This window comes from Aquarana catesbeiana, linkage group LG09, assembly GCF_042186555.1.
Source record: "Aquarana catesbeiana isolate 2022-GZ linkage group LG09, ASM4218655v1, whole genome shotgun sequence".
Lineage (NCBI taxonomy): Eukaryota > Metazoa > Chordata > Amphibia > Anura > Ranidae > Aquarana > Aquarana catesbeiana.
Genome location: NC_133332.1, coordinates 203138085 through 203161694, shown reverse-complemented (window position 1 = coordinate 203161694; position 23610 = coordinate 203138085). Strand labels below are relative to the sequence as shown.

The 23610-nt window shown below is 41.8% G+C and overlaps 1 protein-coding gene across 5 annotated transcripts in view; it reads right to left on the bottom strand.

Moving 5' to 3' along the window:
* Positions 1 to 17422: 17422 nt before the first annotated feature.
* Positions 17423 to 23610, bottom strand: part of WDR5 (WD repeat domain 5) — an 81971-nt gene continuing 75783 nt past the window's right edge. For all 5 annotated transcript variants that reach the window (XM_073599588.1, XM_073599590.1, XM_073599589.1 and 2 more), the window contains 2 exons: positions 21194 to 21281; positions 17423 to 18547 (listed from right to left, as the gene is read on the bottom strand). In XM_073599588.1, coding sequence (XP_073455689.1) covers positions 18447 to 18547; positions 21194 to 21281 — 189 coding nt within the window. In that variant the 3' untranslated portion in view covers positions 17423 to 18446. The remainder of the gene's footprint in view (positions 18548 to 21193; positions 21282 to 23610) is intronic.

Here is a 23610-nt window from a genome sequence, read left to right as displayed (position 1 = left end):
AGTCTTTTTTATTTATAGCACAAAAAATAAAAAACCCACTAGTGATTAAATACCACCAAAAGAAAGCTCTATTTGTGTGAAAAAAAGGACGCAAATTTCATATGGGTACAGTGTTGCACGACTGAGTAATTGTCATTCAAAGTGTGAGAGCGCTGAAAGCTGAACATTGGTCTGGGCAGGAAGGGGGTGTAAGTGCACTGTATTGAGGTGGTTAATAAAAGACCACATAGACGAGTTCTAGCTGGAAAAAAATGTTTTAAGCAACAGACAGCATGGATTCAAAAGAAATGCTGATTTCTTTTAATGAGGAGGTAAGTAAAACTTTGGACAGAGGAGTGGCTGTGGACGTGGTATACTTGGATTTTGCAAAAGCTTTTGACACAGTTCCCCATCACATAGCTCATGTGTAAGGTAAAGTCTACAGGCTTGGAAAGATCAATTCGTAAATGGATTGAAAACTGGCTAAAAGACAGAATTCAGAGTAGTGGTTAATGATTCTTATGCCCTGTACACACGGTCGGATTTTCCAACGGAAAATGTGTGATAGGACCTTGTTGTCGGAAATTCCGACCGTGTGTAGGCTCCATCACACATTTTCCATCGGAATTTCCGACACACAAAGTTTGAGAGCTTGCTATAACATTTTCCGACAACAAAATCCGTTGTCGGAAATTCCGATCGTGTGTACACAAAACTGATGCACGAAGTGCCACGCATGCTCAGAATAAATTAAGAGACGAAAGCTATTGGCTACTGCCCTGTTTATAGTCCCGACGTACGTGTTTTACGTCACCATGTTCAGAACAATCAGATTTTCCAACAACTTTGTGTGACCGTGTGTATGCAAGACAAGTTTGAGCCAACATCCGTCGGAAAAAATCCATGGATTTTGTTGTCGGAATGTCCGACCGTGTGTACAGGGCATTACTCTGAATGGTCTAAGGTTATCAGTGGTGTACCCCAAGGTTCAGTGTTGGGACCCTTAAGTTTTAACATCCTTATAAATGATATAGCGTCTGAGATTAAAAGTAACATTTCTGTCTTTGCAGATGACACTAAGCTATGCAGTATTTTAGTATTTAGATATAGTATTTTAGTATCTAATTAGGCAACTAAGTGGCAAATGAGGTTTAATGTTGATAAATGTAAGGTTATGCACTTGCGAGCTAAGAATATGCCTGCATCATACATACTAGGGAGACTGGGGGTTTTGGTAGATCACAAGCTCAATAAACACACAGATCCACGTCCTATCAGTTGAGAGGAGACCGATCTATGTTCCCAGTACAGAGGAACACTGATAGGTCTCCTCCCCTTGTACGTCCCCGCCCCCTACAGTTAGAATCATTCCCTAGGAAACATATTTAACCCCTTGTGTCCCCCTAGTGGTTAACCCCTTCACTGCCTGTCACATTTATACAGTAATCAAAGCAATTTTATAGCACGGATCGCTGTATAAATGTGAATGTCCCAAAAATGTGTCAAAAGTCATCGTCACCGCGATCGGCGCTATTACTAGTAAAAAAAAAAAAAAAAAATTATTTTTTTTTTTAAAATGCCATAAATCTATCCCGTATTTTGTAGACGCTATAACTTTTGCGCAAACCAAACAACATACGCTTATTGCGATTTTTTTTACCAAAAATATGTAGAAGAATACGTATCGGCCGAAACTGAGGAAATTTTTTTTTAAAAATAGGGATATTTATTATAGCAAAAAGTAAAAAATTGTGTTTTTTTCAAAATTGTCGCTCTTTTGTTTATAGCGCAAAAAATAAATACCACAGAGGTGATCAAATACCACCAAAAGAAAGCTCTATTTGTGGGGAAAAAAGGACGTCAATTTTGTTTGGGTACAACGTCGCACGACCGCGCAATTGTCGTTTAAAGTGCGACAGCGCTGAAAACTAAAAATTGGTCTGGGAAGGAAGGGGGTGAAAATGCCCTGTATTGAACCGGTTAAGATGAAAAAGTTTGTGTATATATGAGAATAAAAGTTTTTTAATTACAATATTTCTTGAACAGGATATTAATAAGACCATTGGGTTTTCAATGAATATAATATACATACTGATTTCTGTAGTATTTGATCCAGATGTTATATTGCATACGTTTAATGCTTTCACACATTGTTCTTGCCCACTCCTCAGGAATGTCATTGCATAGAGACTGAACAACCCCCATCCTTGTGTGAGAGGTGGGAGGGAAGCTATGTCTCATTAGAAGAGTCTGTAGGACAATAAGGCTCAGAGGAACTTTAAACTAGCCATTTTAAAGATAAAATGAGGGTCAGATTTCAGGAGTGAAAGCTAGAAACACAGTTGGGCAGACTAATTCAGGCAGGCATTGAAGGAAGCTGCCACAGCTTCACTCACACACAAAGACACACATCTGATTCAGTCTTCATCTTAAGAACATAATTACATTGATGTTATTTTTACATTTTGATATTGTTCTTGTAATAGTTTGCTATTTTATTATTGTTTTGAGTTTTTACACAAGAACTAAAACAGATTTTCTTGGAACTTTCCTCATCAATATAATTTACAAAATATCAATATTAACCACTTAAGCCCCGTACCATTTGGCTGGCCGAAGACCAGAGCACTTTTTGCGATTCGGCACTGCGTCGCTTTAACTGACAATTGCGCGGTCGAGCGACATGGCTCCCATACAAAATTGACGTCCTTTTTTCCCCCACAAATAGAGCTTTCTTTTGGTGGTATTTGATCACCTCTGCGTTTTTTATTTTTTGCGCTATAAACAAAAAAAGAGCGACAATTTTGAAGAAAACGCATTATTTTTTACTTTTTGCTATAATAAATATCCCCAAAAAATATAAAAAACTTTTTTCCTCAGTTTAGGCCGATACTATATATTTTTGGTAAAAAAAAAAAAAAAAAAAAAATCGCAATAAGCGTGTGATTGGTTTGCGCAAAAGTTATAGCGTCTACAAAATAGGGGATAGTTTTATGGCATTTTTATTAATAATCTTTTTTTTACTAGGAATGGCGGTGATCAGCGATTTTTATCGTGACTGCGACATTAGGGCGGACAGATCGGATACTTTTGGCGCTATTTTTGGACCATTCACATTTATACAGCGTTTAGTGCGATTAAAAATGCATTGATTACTGTGTAAATGTGACTTGCAGTCACAGGGAGCTGTGATCAGTGTCAGTGTCATTAGGCCGAACGGGAGACATCGAGTCCGCGGGACCCGCGATCACACTCACGGCGGTGCACACGTGACCACGCGGCGGAAAATTTAAAGGGACGTACCTGTACGCCCATTTGCCCGACCGTGCCATAGTGCCGAAGTAAATGGTCGGCAAGCGGTTAATACAGAAATAACGGTATCAGGCACACATGCCGTAAATCAAACAACGAATTGCGCATGCACTGGTGACGTCATAAAAGATTGTAGGGTGGATTGTGAAAAGATTGTACAAGTGAAGTTTCACAGGCAGCGATCAGTAGCATTATAAATGTAGATTACAAGCTAAAGAATAACTAGAGTTTACAACCACTTTAAAGCCCAGCCAGCACACATTTGCATCTATGGGAAACTGTCATTCTGGGCCTAGAACATGTTTATTGTGTATTTCCAGAACAGTTACCAAGCTGTCAAGGACAGCTCCCATTGATTGTTCACGATTTGGAACTCCCGATCATGTGAACAGCCGATCACCACAGTCACATGGTTGGGTGGCCGCCTCCACCTCCCAGCATTATGACCCTCTTGAAGGGCTGCCGGGTGGTAACAGCAAGGTGTTAATTATACCAGTAAAGATGTTTTGTATTTTTATTTGTCCCTGACATTAGGAATTAGCTTTGAGTTGCAGTTGACCACAAGTTTAAACCAAGCTTTTAACTGTGGTTCAAAAAAATATCAAACCAATGGGATAATTTACCACTGACCAGTTACCAATCATGTCATTCCTGGTCTTTGAAATGCAGTTAGGTGGTGTCAAAACTTGGATCACCTGCTGGTGGCACTGTGGTTCCAGAACTGAAATGTAGTTCCAGGGTCCACCACCAGCTGGAGCAGTAGCAAGCAGATCCTAGTGATCAGTCTCCACCTGATGTTGGCTGCTGGCAAGGTATATACCCAGTGATAAGGAACCTTGGCACCCCAGATGTTTTGGAATTACATTTCCCATGATGCTCATGCACTCTGCAGTGTAGTTGAGCATCATGGGAAATGTAGTTCCAAAACATCTGGGGTGCCTAGGTTCGCCATCACTGGTATATACAGTATCTCACAAAAGTGGGTACACCCCTCACATTTTTGTAAATATTTTATTATATCTTTTTATGCAACAACACTGAAGAAATTACATTGTAGCAAAGTGTCAAGTAGTGAGTGTACAGCTTGTATAACAGTGTAAATTTGCTGTCCCCTCAAAATAACGCAACACACAGCAATTAATGTCTAAACCGCTGTCAACAAAAGTGAGTACATACCTAAGTAAAAATGTCCAAATTGGGCCCAAAGTGTCAATATTTTGTGTTGCCGCCATCCATTTCCAGCACTGTCTTAACCCTCTTGGGCATGTTCACCAGAGCGTCACAGGTTGCCACTGGAATCCTCTTTCACTCCTCCATGGCGACATCACGGAGCTGGTGGATGTTAGGGACCCTTGCCTTCCTCTACCTTCTGTTTGAGGATGCTCAATAAGGTTTAGGTCTGGAGACAGGCTTGGCCAGTCCATTACCTTTACCCTCAGCTTCTTTAGCAAGGCAGTGGTCATCTTGGAGGTGTTTGGGGTCGTTATTATCATGTTGGAATAGTGTCCTGCGGCCCAGTCTCCAAAGGGAGGGGGATCATGCTCTGCTTCAGTATGTCACAGTACATGTTCGCATTCATGGTTCCCTCAATGAACTATAGCTCTCCAGTGTCAGCACCTCTCATGCAGCCCCAGACCATGACACTCCCACCACCATGCTTGACTGTAGGCAAGACACACTTGTCTTTGTACTCCTTACCTGGTTGCCAACACACATGCTTAACACCATCTGAACCAAATAAGTTTATTTGGTCTCATCAAACCACAGGACATGGTTCCAGTAATCCAAGTCTTTAGTCTGCTTGTCTTCCGCAAACTGTTTGCGGGCTTTCTTGTGCATCATCTTTAGAAGAGGCTTCCTTCTGGGGCGACAGCCATGCACACCAATTTGATGCAGTGTATGGTCTGAGCACTGAGGGGCTGACCCCCCACCCCTTCAACCTCTGCAGCAATGCTGGAAGCACTCATCTATTTCCCAAAGACAACCTCTGGATATGACGCTGAGCATGTGCACGCAACTTCTTTGGTAAACCATGGCGAAGCCTGTTCTGAGTGGAACCTGTCCTGTTAACCATTTCCCGCCCGGCCTATAACAGATTGATGTCCGGGAAGTGGTTCTGTTATCCTGACTGGGCATCATATGACCTCCAGCAGGATAACATGCCGGCGTGCGCCCACGTGAGTGCGGCGTGTCAGTCTTACATGCCGCATCTCCGATCGTAATAAGAAGCCTCTAACAGAGGCTTCTTACCACGTGATCAGCTGTGACCAATCACAGCTGATCAGCACGTGAACCAGGAAGTGCCAGTAAACGCCGTTCCTCGGTTCGCGCTGACAGGGTGAGCCGATCGGCGGCTCTCCCTGTCAGAAGGGGGGGTCTGTGCTGATAACCAGCACACTGATTATCAGCACAGCCCCCATCAAATGTACCCATAAGCTGCCAATCGGTTCACAGTCAGTGCCCCATCATAACCCCCTGCCAGTGCCCACCATAGTGCCAGTGTCCATCACAGTGCCAATCAGTGCCCGGCGTTAACACCTGTCAGTACCTGCCCAATCAGTGCCATCTATTAGTGTCCATCAATGCCACCCATCAGTGCTGCCTATCAAACGAAAGAAAAACTTTTTTTTTTTTTCAGAAATGTCAGTCTGTTTTAGTTTTAGTTTAGCAAAAAATAAAAAAAAACGCAGAGGTGATCAAATACCACCAAAAGAAAGCTCTATTTGTGGGAAGAAAATGATAACAATTTGGTTTGGGTACAGTGTTGTATGACCGCGCAATTGTCATTCAAACTGTGAGAACACTGAAAGCTCAAAATTGTCCTGGGCAGGAAGGGGCAAAAGTGCCTGGTATTGAAGTGGTTAAACCGCTGTATGGTCTTGGCCAGCATGCTGCAGCTCAGTTTCGGGCTCTTTATGTAGAGCAAAAAAATTTTTTCTTAGATCCTCAGAGTTCTTTGGCATAAAGTGGCATGTTGAACTTCCAGTGACCAGTATGAGAAAGTGAGAATGATAAAATCAAATTTAACACACCTGCTCCCCATTCACATCTGAGACCTTGTAACACCGAGTCACATGGCACCGGGGAGGAAAAACAGCTAATTGGTCCCAATTTAAACATTTTCACTTAGGGGTGTACTCACTTTTGTTGCCAGCGGTTTAGACATTAATGGCTGTGTGTTGAATTATTTTGAGGGGATAGTAAATTTACACTGTTATACAAGCTGTGAACTCACTACTTTACATTGTAGCAAAGTGTAATTTCTTCAGTGTTATCACATGAAAAGATATAATTAAATATTTACAAAATTGTGAGGGATGTACTCACTTTTGTGAGATAGTGTATCAACTTCCCTAGTTTCCCAAGGCTTTGCCTCTGTACCACATACCTGGTGATTAATGGGCTGTTCCTGATCCTGCTCTTCCAAAAAAATTCATGGGTTTTCCCACATGGGATTTTATAGCCACAAATAGCACATTTATATCTACTAACAGTTAAGTGTTTCTTATTACAAATAATGAATTGTGGATTCAAATGTGCTCATAAATTTACACAATCGTCATAAATCATGTGCAGAAAAAAGTAAAAAAACATGAAAACAGTTACATACATCATCCAGCTAGGTTATAAGTAAACAAACCGTTTAAACAGTCCAATTAGGTTAGATCATTCAATTAGATTGTAAATGTGCAGGAAAAAAAAAACACCTCCACAGTTCATGTGCCACAAGTAAAAGGTAAGTCTTCCACAGGATCAGAAATCTTATACCATAGACTGCCACCAAAGAGCATCACCATCAATACCTGAGAAGAACCCATTAAATTAATCAAGGTGGTCAAAAGTGCTTTAATCACATAGGGCAGGCAACAGATCAGCAGCATCGAGGTCACATCTCCATATCCAGCAGCTCTTGCATAAAAAAGTTAAATGGCATATACACAAAGAAGATCCAATAGTGTAGTATTGCCAGTGATTTTTTTAATAAAAGAATAAAAAGGAGTAACACTCACAATGCACACAGACACATAGAAGGGTCTATTCACAGCATGTATATACACAGTGTAGACCTGTCAACTCAACAAGATAGCACCTGGCCCCTCCCAGCATTATGTCGTCAAACAGGCCCCACCTGTCTCATGCGTATCTCTCCTCCAGGCATTCTTAAAGGCTTTTGAGTGCACCGCAACGGAAGCCCACCGCCCCAGTGAGAACACATTCATAGATTTTAAAGAGAAGCAATTTTCTTGAGCTTTTAAGGTGCTTTTTTTTAATGTAAACGTGCTTGAAAAACTCCTCAGTGTGAAAGCAGCCAAAGTGTATTGATTGCACTGTGGAGTGATAGCTGCTCTCACACATTTATTTATGGTAGTGTACAGCACCTTAAAGTCTTCCTATGCCTTGGAATTTTCCACATTTTGTCATGTTACAACCAAAAACTTATATGTACTCTATTGGGATTTTGTGTGATAGACCAACACAAAGTGGCACATAATTGTGGAAGAAAAATGATAAATGGTTTTCAAATGTTTTTAAAAATAAATATGTGAAAAGTGTGGCGTGCATTTGTATTCAGCACCCTAAGTGAATACTTTGTAGAACCACCTTCTGCTGCAAGTCTTTTTGGGTATGTCCCTACCGGCTTGGCACATCTAGAGAGTGAAATTTATGCTCATTCTTCTTTGCAAAATAGCTCAAACTCCATCAGACTGGATGGAGAGCATCTGTGAATAGCAATTTTAAAGTCTTGCCACAGATTCTCAATTGGATTTAGATCTGGAACAGTGGTCCAGTAGTGGCTGGCTATAGCAGGTAAGGAACTAACAAGCGTGGTCAGTAAACGAGCCAAATTCTGGAAACAAGTAGTTGCAGGTTGGGATCAAGCAGCACGTTTCTGTGGTGTCAGGAAAGTGATTTTGCATGCATTCCCGACACACAAATGTGAACGCAGGCTAAATGTCTCAGTTACATTGGTGGTCAGTGTAAATCTTCTAATTACATTGGTGGTTACTGTGAATGCTTACATTACATTAGTGGTCAGTGTAAACCCCTATTTTATTCTTGGCCAGTGTTGAAACTACTCTTTATATTGGTAGTCGGTAATAAAATCAGCATTGCAATTGATCACAGCCTTCGACCCCACCCCAGCACTGCCACTGATCCCAGGAGTTCTAGGATCCCTAGGAGTTTTCTGTATATTAATGGGTCCCCTCACCTCCAGTCCATGGTGTGCAGGCAGTGAGGAGATAATGTCCTGTAACCACTAGCGACCAATCAGTAATGAAGTGCAGTAATCTCTAGCACCCAATCAACAAACAGAAATAATGTGCTGTAACCTCTAGCAACTAATCAGTGAGCCGTAATGTGTGCTGTAACCTCTAGCAACCAGTCAGTAAGCAGTAATGATATGCTGTAACCTCTGGCAACCCATCGCAATCCGATCTGTATCAGTAAACCGACTGAGTCTAGCTGCTATTTATTGTGTGTATACAGTCCCTGACAAAAGTCTTGTCGCTTGTGTACAAATTGACCTGAAGTGCCGCTAAAATATATTTCTATTCAAGATTTTGTTGCAAGAAATGGGTCATTTTAATCCTAACAGCTTTTGTAATAATGTTTCAGTGCAAAACGAAACCGACAAAAAGTATTCTAATATTCACAGCTTGGTAAAGCCCATTGAGTCAATTTTTGCCAAGACATAAGTGTTGTCGCCTTGTTATATGAGCTTCACCTGTGACTAATAATGGATCAATTAGGTCTCAGGTGTGTATAAAAAGAACACCAGTACACTAGACCTTCTCAACTGCAACTACACCTCTGCAAACATGCCTAAGATTCACCCGGAGACTAAAGTGTTGATCAAGAGGCTGAAGACCAGATCCAATGCTGATGTGGCAGACACCTTCAATGTGTCTCAGCGTCAAGTTCAGAAGATAAAAAAAAGATTTGAAGAGACTGGAGACGTTTTGGACAAGGCCAGGTCAGGCCGACCCCGCAAGACAACTGCTCGAGAGAACCGTTTGTTGGCTCGAAAATCCAAGGCCAGCCCATTTTCCACTGCAGCAGAGCTCCACGAGACCTGGTCACCTGAAGTCCCTGTGTCAACCAGAACAGTTTGTCGGATTCTGTCTCGAAATGGCCTCCATGGTTGAATTAGTGCCCATAAGCCAGCACTAAACAAAAGACAATTGAAAAACCGTGTGGCATTTCCCAAGGGCCACAGCCTGCTAAAAGGATGGACTCTGGAAAAGTGGCAGAAGGTGGATTTTTCAGATGAATCTTCTGTTGAATTACACCACAGTCGCGGCAAATATTGCAGGAGACCTACTGGAACCCGCATGGAGCCGAGATTTACCCAGAAAACAGTGAAGTTTGGTGGAGGCAAAATCATGGTCTGGGGTTACATCCAGTATGGGGGTGTGCGAGGGATCTGCAGGGTGGAAGGCAACATCAATATTTTAAAATACCAAGAAATCTTAGCTACCTCATATTCCCAACCATAAAAAAGGCCAAATGTTGCAGCAGGATGGTGCTCCATCGCATACTTCCATCTCCACATCAAAGTTCCTTAAGGCAAAGAAGATCAAGATGCTCCAGGATTGGCCAGCCCAGTCACCAGACATGAACATCATTGAGCATATGTGGTGTAGGATGAAAGATGAAGCATGGAAGACAAAACCAAAGAATATTGATGAACTCTGGGAGGCATGCAAGACTGTTTTCTTTGCTATTCCTGATGACTTCATCAATAAATTGTATGAATCCTTGCCAAACCGCATGGATGCTGTCCTTCAAGCTCATGGAAGTCATACAAGATATTAAATTTGGATCTCACAGCACCACTACTTAATTTGCTGACATATTTTTGGATTTTCAGTAAAGTTGTTCAATTTCTGTATAGGCGACAAAACTTTTGTCTTGCCAAAATTTGACCTGTCTGTCTTGATTAAATGATAAATCTTTTTTCAGTGAAACTAATTTATTTCAGTGCATTAAACCTAATTAGGGAGGGCTTTAGCTTTTCATATGAGCTATTTCTAACACCAATTGATTCATTAAAAGTCAGGTTAATAGCAGGAGTTTCTACAAAATAGAGAAGCGACAAGACTTTTGTCAGGGACTGTATATATCAGAGCAGGTGGAGAGCGAAATTGCATTGGAGGGGCCCCAAGACAATGTTTGCCTGGGGTCCAATCAATGTTAAAGATGGCCCTGATCTGATCAAACACCCCAGAACCTAGCTACTGGCAGCCAACAGAGCCTTTTTTTTTTTTTTTTTGCAGTCAATGCAACACAAAATCACACCGCTCTGAACAGAAAAGCCAAATGATGAGATGGACGGTGGCACACCTAGTCAACGTGCTCTGGCTCAGGATGTCCCTTCCACATCCAAAAACGAACCACAAATGTACATAGAAGAGCCGACACCACTGGAAATTCAGTCTTCAATTTTATTGTTGTATGACTATGATAAAAAGAACACGCAGGCGCGTTTCAGCACGCAGGCCTTGTTCACACCACAAAATGACAAGCTCTCCTTGATATAACTTATAAAGTCAGAAAAAATATGCTCCAAAAAGGTGTTTAATATCTCTACAAAAAATCTGAACCAACATTACACATTTATCTGATCAAACACTCTATAACAAGCTATGACTAAGCACCCCATAGTGGTGTGAAACAGGTCAGCTTTTCATTGATCCTGTGCCTCTGATGTCTTTGTACCAGAATTTTTAAACAGTCTTCAATAAAGGTGTTAACAAAGTGCGGTCATCCAGCCTTTTCTTCGATTCATTCCTAGAACAAGGCTACTGGTAGCAAACAGCCTTTTTTTTGCAGTGCTTTAGCCCAATGTCCAATACAGAGTGGCAGCAGGGTGTCGAGTGCCAGAACATAACATTCTTTACATTACATGTACCCGATGCAACCTGTCAAAGTATTCTACACATCACTCTGCCCCGATAGGAATAGTGTAGTTCCAGCTGAACAGGGGAAAAAGCAGCAAAGAATCATGTGTTCAGATAAGTAATGAGAAGGGTATTATTGCTGCTACTGCACAACAGCGGAGGGGGTATTTATCGCTGCCACTGGCTGGATTAATGTGATCACTGATCATCAATGAGGAAGGTACATTTTTTGTTGGCAATGCCACAATCTCCGAAGGTTGGGTTTATTGCTGCCACAGTCACCAAAGAAAAGGGGTGGTATTATTCAGGCTTTTGTAAATTGAACCCCAGTAACTCTAGAGTGGCCATATGTTAGTTCCATTCCATGTGATGGCAATACAGCAGGCTATACATTATAGAAAATAACAGAGTCTCCTGAGAATAACATTTCCTGAAAAGGTGTTTTCACTGTTGTATGTATTTTCCTGGTTTTATTCTGAATCAGTAGATTGGAATTACATGTGCGAGGTTCTCAGAACAGGATTTGGCGCCTCTTTCATGAAATGGATTGATCTACCAGGACTTCATTAAAATAAGGGATATGATACCATGTTTCCTAGCTGTGAAATTAGGCACATGTTAGGGATGTCCCTTGTCCACAATTTTTTGCTCTGATGATGCCTATTGCTGTAACCCTGTGCACCAACCCCTAAGTAAAAGGTCCCACAATACATAAACTAGAAGAAAAAGCTGTGTAATACAGAGATATGTTTTTGTTCCTACAAGATCCAAATTTATCCCTGAAATCCATCCCCTCAACACTGGTGGAGTGTTTTTTGCTCCCGTTGGCCTTAAAAATCACACATACTTCCAATCGATCCTATAATGAATTACGGCCCAAGACCTAGCCCCCTCCAGTTGGTAACAAAATAAAATATCTGGTATACAAGTTATTAATAACGTAACAGATTTTGTATCCCAACATTTTTGCCCCTTGTAAAACTAGGATCGACACTTGTTGGTCCCTACCATTATCTCTCACAGCCAAGATATAATTAAAAGTAAAGCTACACCTCAAAGGGGACGTTCCTCTTTTTTGCACCTTCAGCCCCCCCCTCCCACATTTGGCACTTTTTTTGGGGGGGCAGGTAGCGCGACAATATAAGGCAGAAGTTTGGCCCTTCCCCCGCAGTCTTCTGGGACACATCACAGGTTCCAGAAGACTACGGATCCATTTACAAGGCACAGCAGGAAAACAGCTGTGAAGCCACAAGGCTTCACTTCCTATGCCATCAACTATACCCAAAGCCGATTGAAGAGTCAGTTAAGGTGAGGACATCACTGGATCCATGGACAGGCAAGTGACCTATTAAAAGTCAAATCACTACAGTATTTGTAGCTGCTGACTTTTTTTTTTTTTTTTTTTTTGGGGGGGGGGGGGGGGGCTCCACTTTAAGAGGAAGTTGCTTCCTCTCTTCCTATACATACAAACACTCATGTCTGGATCCTACTGTCGCTTTTTAAACAAATAGATGCACAATAATCATCTTTTTTAGGGAATAATGGGCCTCCCCGACTTCGCTTATCCCTTTTAGGACAACTAATCTCTTCTGGAGTGCTGGAACTCCCCAACCTCTCAATTTTCTGGCAGGACAACCTTTGGATGTGCATAACTGGGTTACACTATTTAAAAGAAAATGTTTACGTTGTGGTAGAAGCTGCAACCCTGGGCTCACATGGGGCACTGTTGCGCTCCATATCCCCTGTTGTAGTATGGGAACTACAATTAAAGCATGGAACAGGGCTCAAATCCATAGTTTCTAAACAATGCTCTACATATACTACTTTTTGGAATAATCCCACCTACTTCAGATCCCAGAGCCAGTCATTTAGGCATCAAAAGGTAATTAAGATCTTAAGGGACTTGTTTCATTACTTCAGACTTTGGAAGTTGGAAATTTTTTGAAAAACAAATGATTTTCCAATCAATGTCGAGAGAATTGTGTGAGAAATATAATCGAAAAAGGAATGCACACGAGTACAAGAAAATTCCCAGAAAGAAAAAGATTCCCAGACACAAATTCTTTTCTGTAGCAACATGCAGTGAAATTGAAGGCTTGGTTGTTCGAATTTCGAAAATCAATGGGGGCATTATCCAATTACAAAACACACAATTTCTGATTTTGAAAAGAAAATTTGTTCGGAATTCGACCATGTATGGCCTGCCTTGGAGAACCAAGTCAGGGCTTAGTGGACAAAGGAAACAGCTAGTGCCAAAGAGTAATATACCCAATTCCCCTCAGTGTATGTAAAGATATATGAGTGCATCTTAGAGACTGTCACATTACCCATTCAGGCCTTCAATTCCCAGATACCCACCTCTCAAGCATTTCTCCACAATTTCCAAACTCCTTATAAAGTATCTCACAAAAGTGAGTGCCCTCACATTTTTGTAAATATTTTCTCTTTTCACGCGACAACAGTGAAGAAATTGCACTTTGCTACAAAGTAAAGTAGTGAGTGTACAGCTTGTATAACAGTGTTAATTTGCTGTCCCCTCAAAATGACTCAACACACAGCCATTAATGTCTAAATCACTGGCAACAAAAGGGAGTACACCCCTAAGTGAAAATGTCCAAATTGGGCCCAATTAGCCATTTTACCTCCCCGGTGTCGTGACTCGTTAGTGTTACAAGGTCTCAGGTGTGAATGGGGATCAGGTGTGTTAAATTTGGGGTCATCAATCACTCTCTCATACTGGTCACTGGAAGTTCAACATGGCACCTCATGGCAAAGAACTCTGAGGATCTTAAAAAAATAAATTGTTGCTCTACATAAAGATGGCCTAGGCTCTAAGAAGATTGCCAAAACCCTGAAACTGAGCAGCAGATGGTGGCCAAGACCATACAGTGGTTTAACAGGACAAGTTCCAGAAAAGGCCTCGCCATGGTTGACCAAAGTAGTTGAGTGCACATATCCAGAGGTTGGATTTGGGAAATAGAGGTATGAGTATTGCGCCAGCATTGCTGCAGAGGTTGAAGGGGTGGAGGGTCAGCCCGTCAGTGCTCAGACCATACGCCGCACACTTGATCAAATTGGTCTGCATGGCTGTTGTTCCAGAAGGAAGCCTCTTCAAAGATGATGCACAAGAAAGCCTGCAAACTGTTTGCTGAAGAAAAGCAGACTAAGGACATGGATTACTGAAACGATGTCCTGTGGTCTGATGAGACCAAGATAAACTTATTTGGTTCAGATGGTGTCAAGCGTGTGTGGCGGCAACCAGATGGGGAGTACAAAGGCAAGTGTGACTTGCCTACAGTCAAGCATGGTGGTGGGAGTGTCATGGTCTGGGGCTGCATGAGTGCTGCCGTCACTGGGGAGCTATAGTTCATTGAGGGAACCACGAATGCCAACATGTACTGTGACATACTGAAGCAGACCATGATCCCCTACCTTCAGAGACTGGGCCGCAGGGTAGTATTCCAACATGACAACAATGACCCCAAACACACCTCCAAGACGACCATTGCATTGCTAAAGGTGTTGAGGGTAAAGGTGATGGACTGGCCAAGTAAGTCTCCAGACCTAAACCCTATTGAGCATATGTGGGGCATCCTAAAAATGGAAGGTGGAGGAGTGCAAGATCTCTAACATCCACCTGCTCCATGATGTAGTCATGGGGGAGTGGAAGAGGACTCCAGTGGCAACCTGTGAAGCTCTGGTGAACTCCATGCCCAAGAGGGATAAAGTGATTGTAAAGGCTCGTTTTTATGTAAAAACAACATATTATACTTACCTCCACTGTGCAGCTAGTTTTGCACAGTGTGGCCCCGAACCTAATCTTCTGGGGTCTCCCGGCAGCTTCTCCCTGCATCATATAACCCCCTAGGAGAAGCGCTCTCCCGGGGGGGTTACCTTGCAGGCAAGCTCCCAAGTCCAGCATTTGCGTCCATAGACACGAATGTCGGAATCGGCCCACAGTCATTGGATTTGATAGCAGCGGGAGCCAATGGCTGCGCTGCTATCAAACTATCCAAACAAGAGGCGGGACCCCGTTGAGAAAGGGAGGATGCTTCTCCGCCGACGAGAGATCGAAGGGGCTCAGGTAAGTTAAACAGGGGGGTGGCGGGGGCAGGGCTGGGGACCGGTCACTGCCAGTTTTTTTTTTCAACTTAATGCATAGGATGCATTAACGTGAAAAAAGTCGAGGATTTACCTTCCCTTTAAAAGGCAGTGCTGGAAAATAATGGTGGCCACACAAAATATTGACACTTTGGGCCCAAATTGGACATTTTCGCTTAGGGATGTACTCACTTTTGTTGCTATTGGTTTAGACATTAATGCCTGTGTGTTGAGTTCTTTTGAGGGGATAGCAAATTTACACTGTTACACAAGCTGTACACTCATTACACTTTGTAGCAAAGTGCAATTTCTTCAGTGTTGTCACATGAAAAGAGATAATAAAATATTTACAAGAATGTGAGGGATGTACTCACTTTTCTGAGATACTGTATAATCTTGGAGTGAAAAATCTAATGTTGATATTTATGGTATTAACGTTTGCGCGTGACCCAGACTGTCGTTATATAAGGTCTTTAAGGTAAACCAAGTTTCATTACAAGAATATTGCTTTTTTGACAGGAGTGCAACGTGAAAATAAAAAAAAACTTTGCGTGATGGTGCCACCATGCAGTGCACATTTACATGAACTTGTCTGCTTTAAGAAAATATAGGTTGGGGGGGGGGGGGGGGTTGGTTTATGTAATCTTCAGGCCTAAATGGATTTAAGCATGGGTGCAAAAAACAGCTCTGGCAGCAAAAGGGATAATCCTGCACAGATCAGACAGTGTGCTGCTCTCCCCTAGTTAACAAGCTGTAAAGCCTATTGACAAGGAGCAGGTCTCCTTCAGGGGGGCTCAGTATATCAGTATGAAGTGAGTGTGTGGCAGTGTGTGAAAATTAAACTACACAGCCAAGCCCCTGCAATCTAATAGAACATCCCCCTTCAGGCTGCAGAAAACAGGCATTGATAGTCTAACCTTTCTGCGAAGGGCTCCATCCAGAGGAAGCAGGAGCTCCGTGGAAACCGGAAATTCTGAGGGTAAACGTTCCTGCCTCACCTTTTTTGTTTCGTTTTTGTTCGTTAACCAAAACAGACTTGATTTTCGTCAGGGGACAAAAATGTGGTGTACTTTTCGTCACTGTAAAAATGCCGCTGATGAAAACTTTTTCGTTCCACACTGGTTCCTTGGCCTTCATGATGCTGTTTGTTCACTAAGGTTCTCCAACACACCTCAAAAGGCTTCACAGAACAGCTGTATTTACAAATGAGATTAAATTAAACACTGGTGGACTCTATTTACTAATGAGGTGACTTCTGAAGACAATTGGTTCCACTAGATTTTAGTTAGGGGTATCAAGAGTAAAGGGGGCTAAATACAAACGCACACCACACTTTTCAGATATTTACTATTTGTAAAAAATTTTGAAAACTATTTATCATTTTCCTTCCACTTTACAATTATGTGCCACTTTGTGCTGGTCCATCACATAAAATAAATTTACGTTTTTGGTTTCTAACATGACAAAATAGGAAAAATTTTAAGGGGCATGAATACTTTTTAAAGGCACTGTACAACATATTGATTCCAGTGACACCACTCTCTTCAGGCCACCATTAAGGTGTATGGGCGGTCATGAGAACTTATTTGAATTTATTATTTTGATTGTTAGCCCATAAGAGCCCTTGCACACTGGGGCGGTTTGCAGGCGCTATTGCGCTAATAATAGCGCCTGCAAACCGCCCCGAAAGTGCCGCTGCATGTATTCCTGTGTGAAAGCCCCGAGGGCTTGCACACTGGAGCGATGCGCTGGCAGGACGGTAATAAAAGTCCTGCTAGCAGCATCTTCGGAGCGGTGAAGGAGCGGTGTGTATACCGCTCCTGCCCATTGAAATCAATGGGACGGCGCGGCTATACCGCCGGCAATGCGCCTCTGCAGAGGCGCTTTGCGGTGGTTTTTAACCCTTTCTCGGCCGCTAGCGGGGGGTAAAACCGCCCCGCTAGCGGCCGCATACCGACGGTAAAACGCCGCTATTAATAGCGGCGTTTTACCGCCGACGCCGCCCCCGCCCCAGTGTGCAAGGGATCTTACTGAATTCGGAGTGTTACTGACACCAAGAGCATGAACAAATTTTCACACAGACAAAAAAGTCACGTAAAAACCCACCTCTTTATTACAGCTTATGGATCTGTATGTTGTCAGAAAGAAAAAAAAAAAAAAACGAAAATTTTGACAAAAATATAAAAAAAATCCGAATACAGACTCATGCCATAAGCAATACAATACTATGAATCTCCAAAATACAAAACAGCGCTGCTTTATACAATGATTTTTTTTTTTGTTTTGTTTTTTTACAACGGGATCTGTTATGTTTCACCCTTCCATTCCCACCCTTAAATAACCCAGCAAGGGGGAAGAAAAAGATGGAATTAAAACAAGGGAAGGGCAATAAAATCAACACACAGGAGATGGGATTCCCCCCTCCAGTGCCAAAAGCTGGTGGCAGCTGAAGGTCAGGTAGTGCAGTCTGTGCATACTGCTCCACTCAAAGGCTTCAAAATTGTCTCTGTAGTAACACATAGCAACAAACACTTAACTATACAACCACAGGAACCACAGATTTGTCTGGCGAGAAGAAAGACCCAACTGTGATACCAGCAACCTCATTTGGTCACAACAGCTGAACTGAATTTGACTAGAAAATAAGAGAACAGGGAAACGTGTTAAAGCCTCTTTTGCAAAACTTGTATAACAAGGATCTGTGAGCGCATTCAATCCCCCAATAAGTGCAGGTTGGAGATCTGACAACTATTGGAAATCTGGAGTAAGTAAAAATGATCAAGCTACTTCCCCAAAAGAGGGATACATACATTGTTTAAAAAAAAAAATTACCAAAAGTGAGGGATAGGAGAAAACAAATCTGATACTGTAAGCTCATTCGCTGCTTGTCAACATCTTTGGACCAAAAGAATGTAAGCCAAGAAGAGTGGACAGAACTAGCAAACTTTGGTGAGTGTTGGCATAGAGATGGTGGATGAAATGTTGCTGGCAAAAACGTTGATTGGAAAATAATACATTTGAGGCTGCAAGATATTCCTTCTTTGTTCTAAATTTCACAACCAATACGTTTCAGAATCCCGATTCACACTTTACAGGATTGTGTCCCAGGGGGTTTAGAGGCCTCTGGAGGATACAGTCTAATGAGGGGATTTAGCAATCACTTTTCCACAATTTGATGGTCTTGTCGTTCTCTAGTGCAGCCGAAGCAATGATGTTTTCTGTAGGATGACAGGCTGTTGAAATGACGACATCTGAAGATAAGAAAAAACGAAAAAAAAAAAAAAACTCTGTTATATCTGAATGAAATTAGAAATTTCTGAATGAAAGTACATTCTGCGCAACTGCAAATTCAAGGGAAGCACTTACAGATAATTCATATAGCGAGCACATCATTCAAACTGTAAAAACAACATCAGTCTCTGCACCAGTGTCTCGAAACCCAAGCACAAAAATGTAATATTCCAGCTTAATAGTCATATTACAGTGGCTACATTTTATTTATTTTTTTTACACCAACACTTCCTGTGCTAGGGTAACCACGCTTACCTGCCATGAACATAGAAAGAAGCAAAACACACACACACGATCAAGCTTCGAGGGTCATAGCTCGGTGACCTGGGGTAGCTAAAGTCTACCACACCACTGGCCACCTATAGTTCCGGAGATAGGGGGCTTCTTGTGCAGCCTGTCAGAAGCTACATACAGAGCGGCCAGTTTAAATACAAGCTGGCACACACACTGTTTGCAGCAGACAGAGGCTGAGCTCACAGTGCCTCTCACTTCTTGTCAGGAGCACTGAGCTTAATGGACAGCTTGGAGCCTTGGACCAAATGGTAATGCACCATTGGAACAAGCTGTCCAATAAAAAAGGCTGTCCTCTCACTGCAGTGTCATAGAAGGGGCATGTGTCTAAAAGACAAATGCTCTCGTCCAGCCCTCTTAACAAGAAGGAGAAAGCATGGGTTTACGGGTATAAGATTTACCCGTAATCCCATGTTTTTCTCACACAGTCAAGGGAGAATAAGAATCTGCTGCTGCTGAAAAGGTACCGTTTTAATTAGGGTTGCACCGATACCGAGTATTTGCACAAGTATAGGTACTTGTCCAAATGCACAGATACCTGAAACCAAAACTTTCAGGCTTGGTTCTTTGAGCGGTCAGTGGGTCTCACCAGTGTTAAAGAAGTCCGGTAATTGGAGCTGTCAAAAAAAAAAAAAAAAAAAAAAAAAGAAAACAAAAAACAGCCGGCAATGTTTATTAACATTGCTCAGCCCCGAAACACTAAAATAAAAATAAACATTGTTTCTTTTTGTATATTTCTGTTTCTTCATATGCAGATCAAAGGGATGAACAAATGTTCCTCTGTTTAACCCCTTAATTTACTCTAACCAGCCTTAATTAACTCCCTATTCTCCTCCATTTAATTACTTTCCTGCTTTTTTTTCTTTTGTTCACATCTATTTTATAAACGATAAACAATTAAATTCGGTACTCATTGTAAAAAAAAAAAAAAAAAATATATGGTATCGGTGCATCCCTAGTTTTAATCAAGCTAAATCATATATTATGCTTCAGTACAGTTTTTGAAAATATAGTAAATTACCTTTAAATCAATATATAATAATTTGTATATTACTTACGGTAATTAACCACTTGCCACCCAGGCCAATTCTGACACTACTCTCCATGTAAAAATAATTATTTTTTTGCTAGAAAATAACTCAGAACCCCTATATATTTTTTTTGCAAACGCCTTAGGGTGTTGTTATGGTATGGTGGTTGTTGCAACTTTTCGTTACGTTACACCATATTTGCGCAGCAATTATTCAAAAAAACTTTCATGAATATATAAAAAAAAAAAAAGCAAACACACACACACACACACACACACTAATAAAAAAAAGTTAGCCTTATTTTTTTGTATACTATGAAAGATGTTACGCCGCGTAAACAGATACCCATGTCACACTTTAAAATTGCGCACACACGTGGAATGGCGCCTAACTCTGGTACCTAAAAATTTCCATAGGTGACACTTTAACATTTTAGAGGAGGTCTAGTGCTAGAATTATTGCTCTCGCTCCAACATCGGGGGCGTATGTAACCTGTGTGTATCTGGCTCTGATACTAGCCAGTGCCTCACCAGCCACTGACCTCACTGCATGTCCCTGTACTGTATATCTATGGAGGAGCAGCACCATCTCCTTAGGATAAGAAATGCGTTAGACTGCATAACACCATCGTATGTCTTACCAACACAACACGGGGATGTGTGCTGTAGTTCACAGAGAACAGGGCAGCTCTGATAACAGCCTGAGATTTCAGTGCAGCACAGGCAGACTGCCAAAGAAATTAGGAGTTAACTGGATTTCTAGCAGAATCAGATTTTCTTTTTTTCCCCATTTGTTAATTTATTTAATAGACCAAAAAAACGGGAGCAAATAAGTGAAGTTTGTTACATTTTACAAACCCAATCATTTGAAAACACAAATCGCATTGATATAGATGTGACATTGTGCAGTGCTGTACAGAAAACACTGAAACGGTCTTTGCATCAGAGAAGTTAACATTAATGCACTCAGAACTATTACATATAATATACATTTGTATAGCTCTAATATATTACATCATGCTGTACAAAAGACTCCCAACATTGCAAGGCAAGCATACTAACGACTAGTCGCCTGACTTTTGTTCTTCGACTCAAACTGTGCTTCTAGTGGAAGCATAAGGTTGACTTCTAAACTGATGAAGCATCTTTACTAACAGTCCAATAACTTCTTAGAACAAACGTCGATAACCATTATCCTCTAAAGATTGACAAATTTGTCAAGCAAAGTATAACATATCAGGTAAATGAAATGTATACTTTATCTACGATTCATAACTTGTCCTACCTGTATGTCCCTGTAGTTTCTGCACAACTTCCTTGGTCTGTAGGTTCCAGATATAAACCAAATTATCCTCCGAGCCGGATACAATCCACTGAAACAGAAACAGTGCAGATTGTAGACAACTGGAAAAACAGGTATTGATCCCTTTAAGGCAGCAGTGGAAGAAAGGTGCTATATAGTGTAAAATGTTATATTTCTCATATTCGGAGCACATCCAGTTGTATACTCTCATTCTAAATTCACTACAAATTGTGAAATGTATCAAGAGGGGTGTTTGAGAATATTTCCAACCTATCCCATAATTTTGTAGTTAGACAATTCCATCCTTCCAATTGCCAATGGATATGTGAGATGGGACAACTGCAGTCTCCCAATGAAGTGGAATCAGTCCTCTAGCAGCTGTCGGTGTATAGTGTCTATGGGGAGCATGATCCCCTTGACTTGGTTTAGTTAATTGGTTTGGCTACTTTTTTCCAAAAAGGCTGAACCAGACAGCATTGCCAAAAATATATGAAAGAGTATCTATTGACTGTCCACATGTTCAGCACATCTTGGACACTGTTGGACTGTAAGGCCCCTTTCACACGAGGGGGACTCCGCTTCCACGGAGTCCACCGGCTCAGCGGGAGATCTCTCCGTTGATCTCCGCTGAGCCGGCGGATAACAGGTCCCTCTCTGCTCACCGAGTGGGGAGGGGCTTGTCAGGCGCCGCTGCCGCCTATGGATGGATCGGATGAAAAACAGACAGCATGTCCGTTTTCATCAGATCTCACCCGATCCGCCAGCGACGGACCTGGACATAGGGCCATCCGTCTGCTTTTAGCGGATCGGACGTCAGCGGACATGTCTCTGCTGACATCCGTCGCTCCATAGGCTAACATGAAGCGCCCGTTCAGGTCCGCCGTCAAAACTGACAGGCGGACCTGAACGGTCCGATCGTGTGAAAGGGGCCTAAGAGTGAAGCACTTCAGGTGTTAAAATGGTGATAAAAAAACAATACATTTTTACCTTGATGCATTCCCTGCATTAAAAGAGCAAGTTCATCTTTGGTGCCTACATGGGCCGCGTCATTAATGCACAGTTCCGTGTAAATGAACAAACTATAAGCAGCACCTGCCATTTCGGCAGACAGCTTAGAGTTCTTATTAAACTGCGACCTTGTGGCGTGGTGTAAGGCTGAGGACATCTCACATGTTAAAAACAGACTGGACTGGGAGAGCAGTGATTTTTTTTGAACCATTAAACTGAGGGCACTGGTGAGTGCCCTTGTAGTTCATTGCAATAACTGTCTGCACGTATGGAAGGTACAGGCAGACAGCTGACCAAGTCTCTGCAGAATCCTGACATTTCACCCGCAGTCTGCGGATCGCAGGTTCAATTCTTTACAGGCTGCAGGGCAAAAAAATAAATGCATGCACATTTTTTACCTACAAAAAGTGCATTTATTATTTTATTTAGAAGAGGTGAACCTAGCCTTAAAGATATAAAATGTCCCACTACTACTTGTTATTACTACTTGTGACCCACTACTCTGTACTTTCCTAAATGCTTACCAGAGTCCTATCAAGATCCAGCACTGCGCCAATCTTCAGCGGGGCTGGAATGTGTTCCTCTCAACACAGGGCACAAAGGTAGCAAGCAGGAGCCATTGGCTGCTCTGGCTATCAAATTCTGTTAAGAGGAAGTGTGTGTGTGTGTGTGTGTGTGTGTGTGTTGGCAAGACGCACTGTCTTTATAAACAGTACAGTCTTACTTGAGAGCAAAGCAAGGCCAGAGGGGGAGTGGCGGCAGGAGGGGTTAATTATTTAAATATAAGAGGAATTACCCTTATAAAACTTTTTTTAAAATAGGTATTCTGCAACACAGTGGGAATTTGGATGCAGCTTCCTGGATTCTATAACACCATGGTAAAGGGATAGGGCATTGAAAGGCTTGTCCCCATTTTCTCAAATTATAAAGGATGGTCTCCTGAACTAGAAGCATCTTGAACAAATTTATATAAAACTGATCACATGGGGTGGGGAAGAGACCCTGGGCACATGCAGTTTAAAAAAATTGTAGGGCGCTCTAATGCAAGCAATGCATTTTTTGTGGAAAAGTAATGTCTGTAGGGAAAAATAGAATAGGTTTTTGGGTAAGTCTTTTCTAATCCTCAGATCTTTGAAAGTCCATAATCTGCAAACTATAGGATTGCAACAGAGTGCACAGAGCATGTGCAGATTTTGTACGAGCATTGAATACAGTTATGCAATGGAACGTAAACATCTTTTTTAAATATACTAGAAAAGCTAGTTGAAAGGTGATGCAACTACCCCGTTAGTCTTACCCATAATAGTATTACTAGGAATCTTACAGGACAGCAACTAGAGACACAACTGGTTCTTCCCTCTATATGAAACGCAAGCATAGCTGTGGAAAAA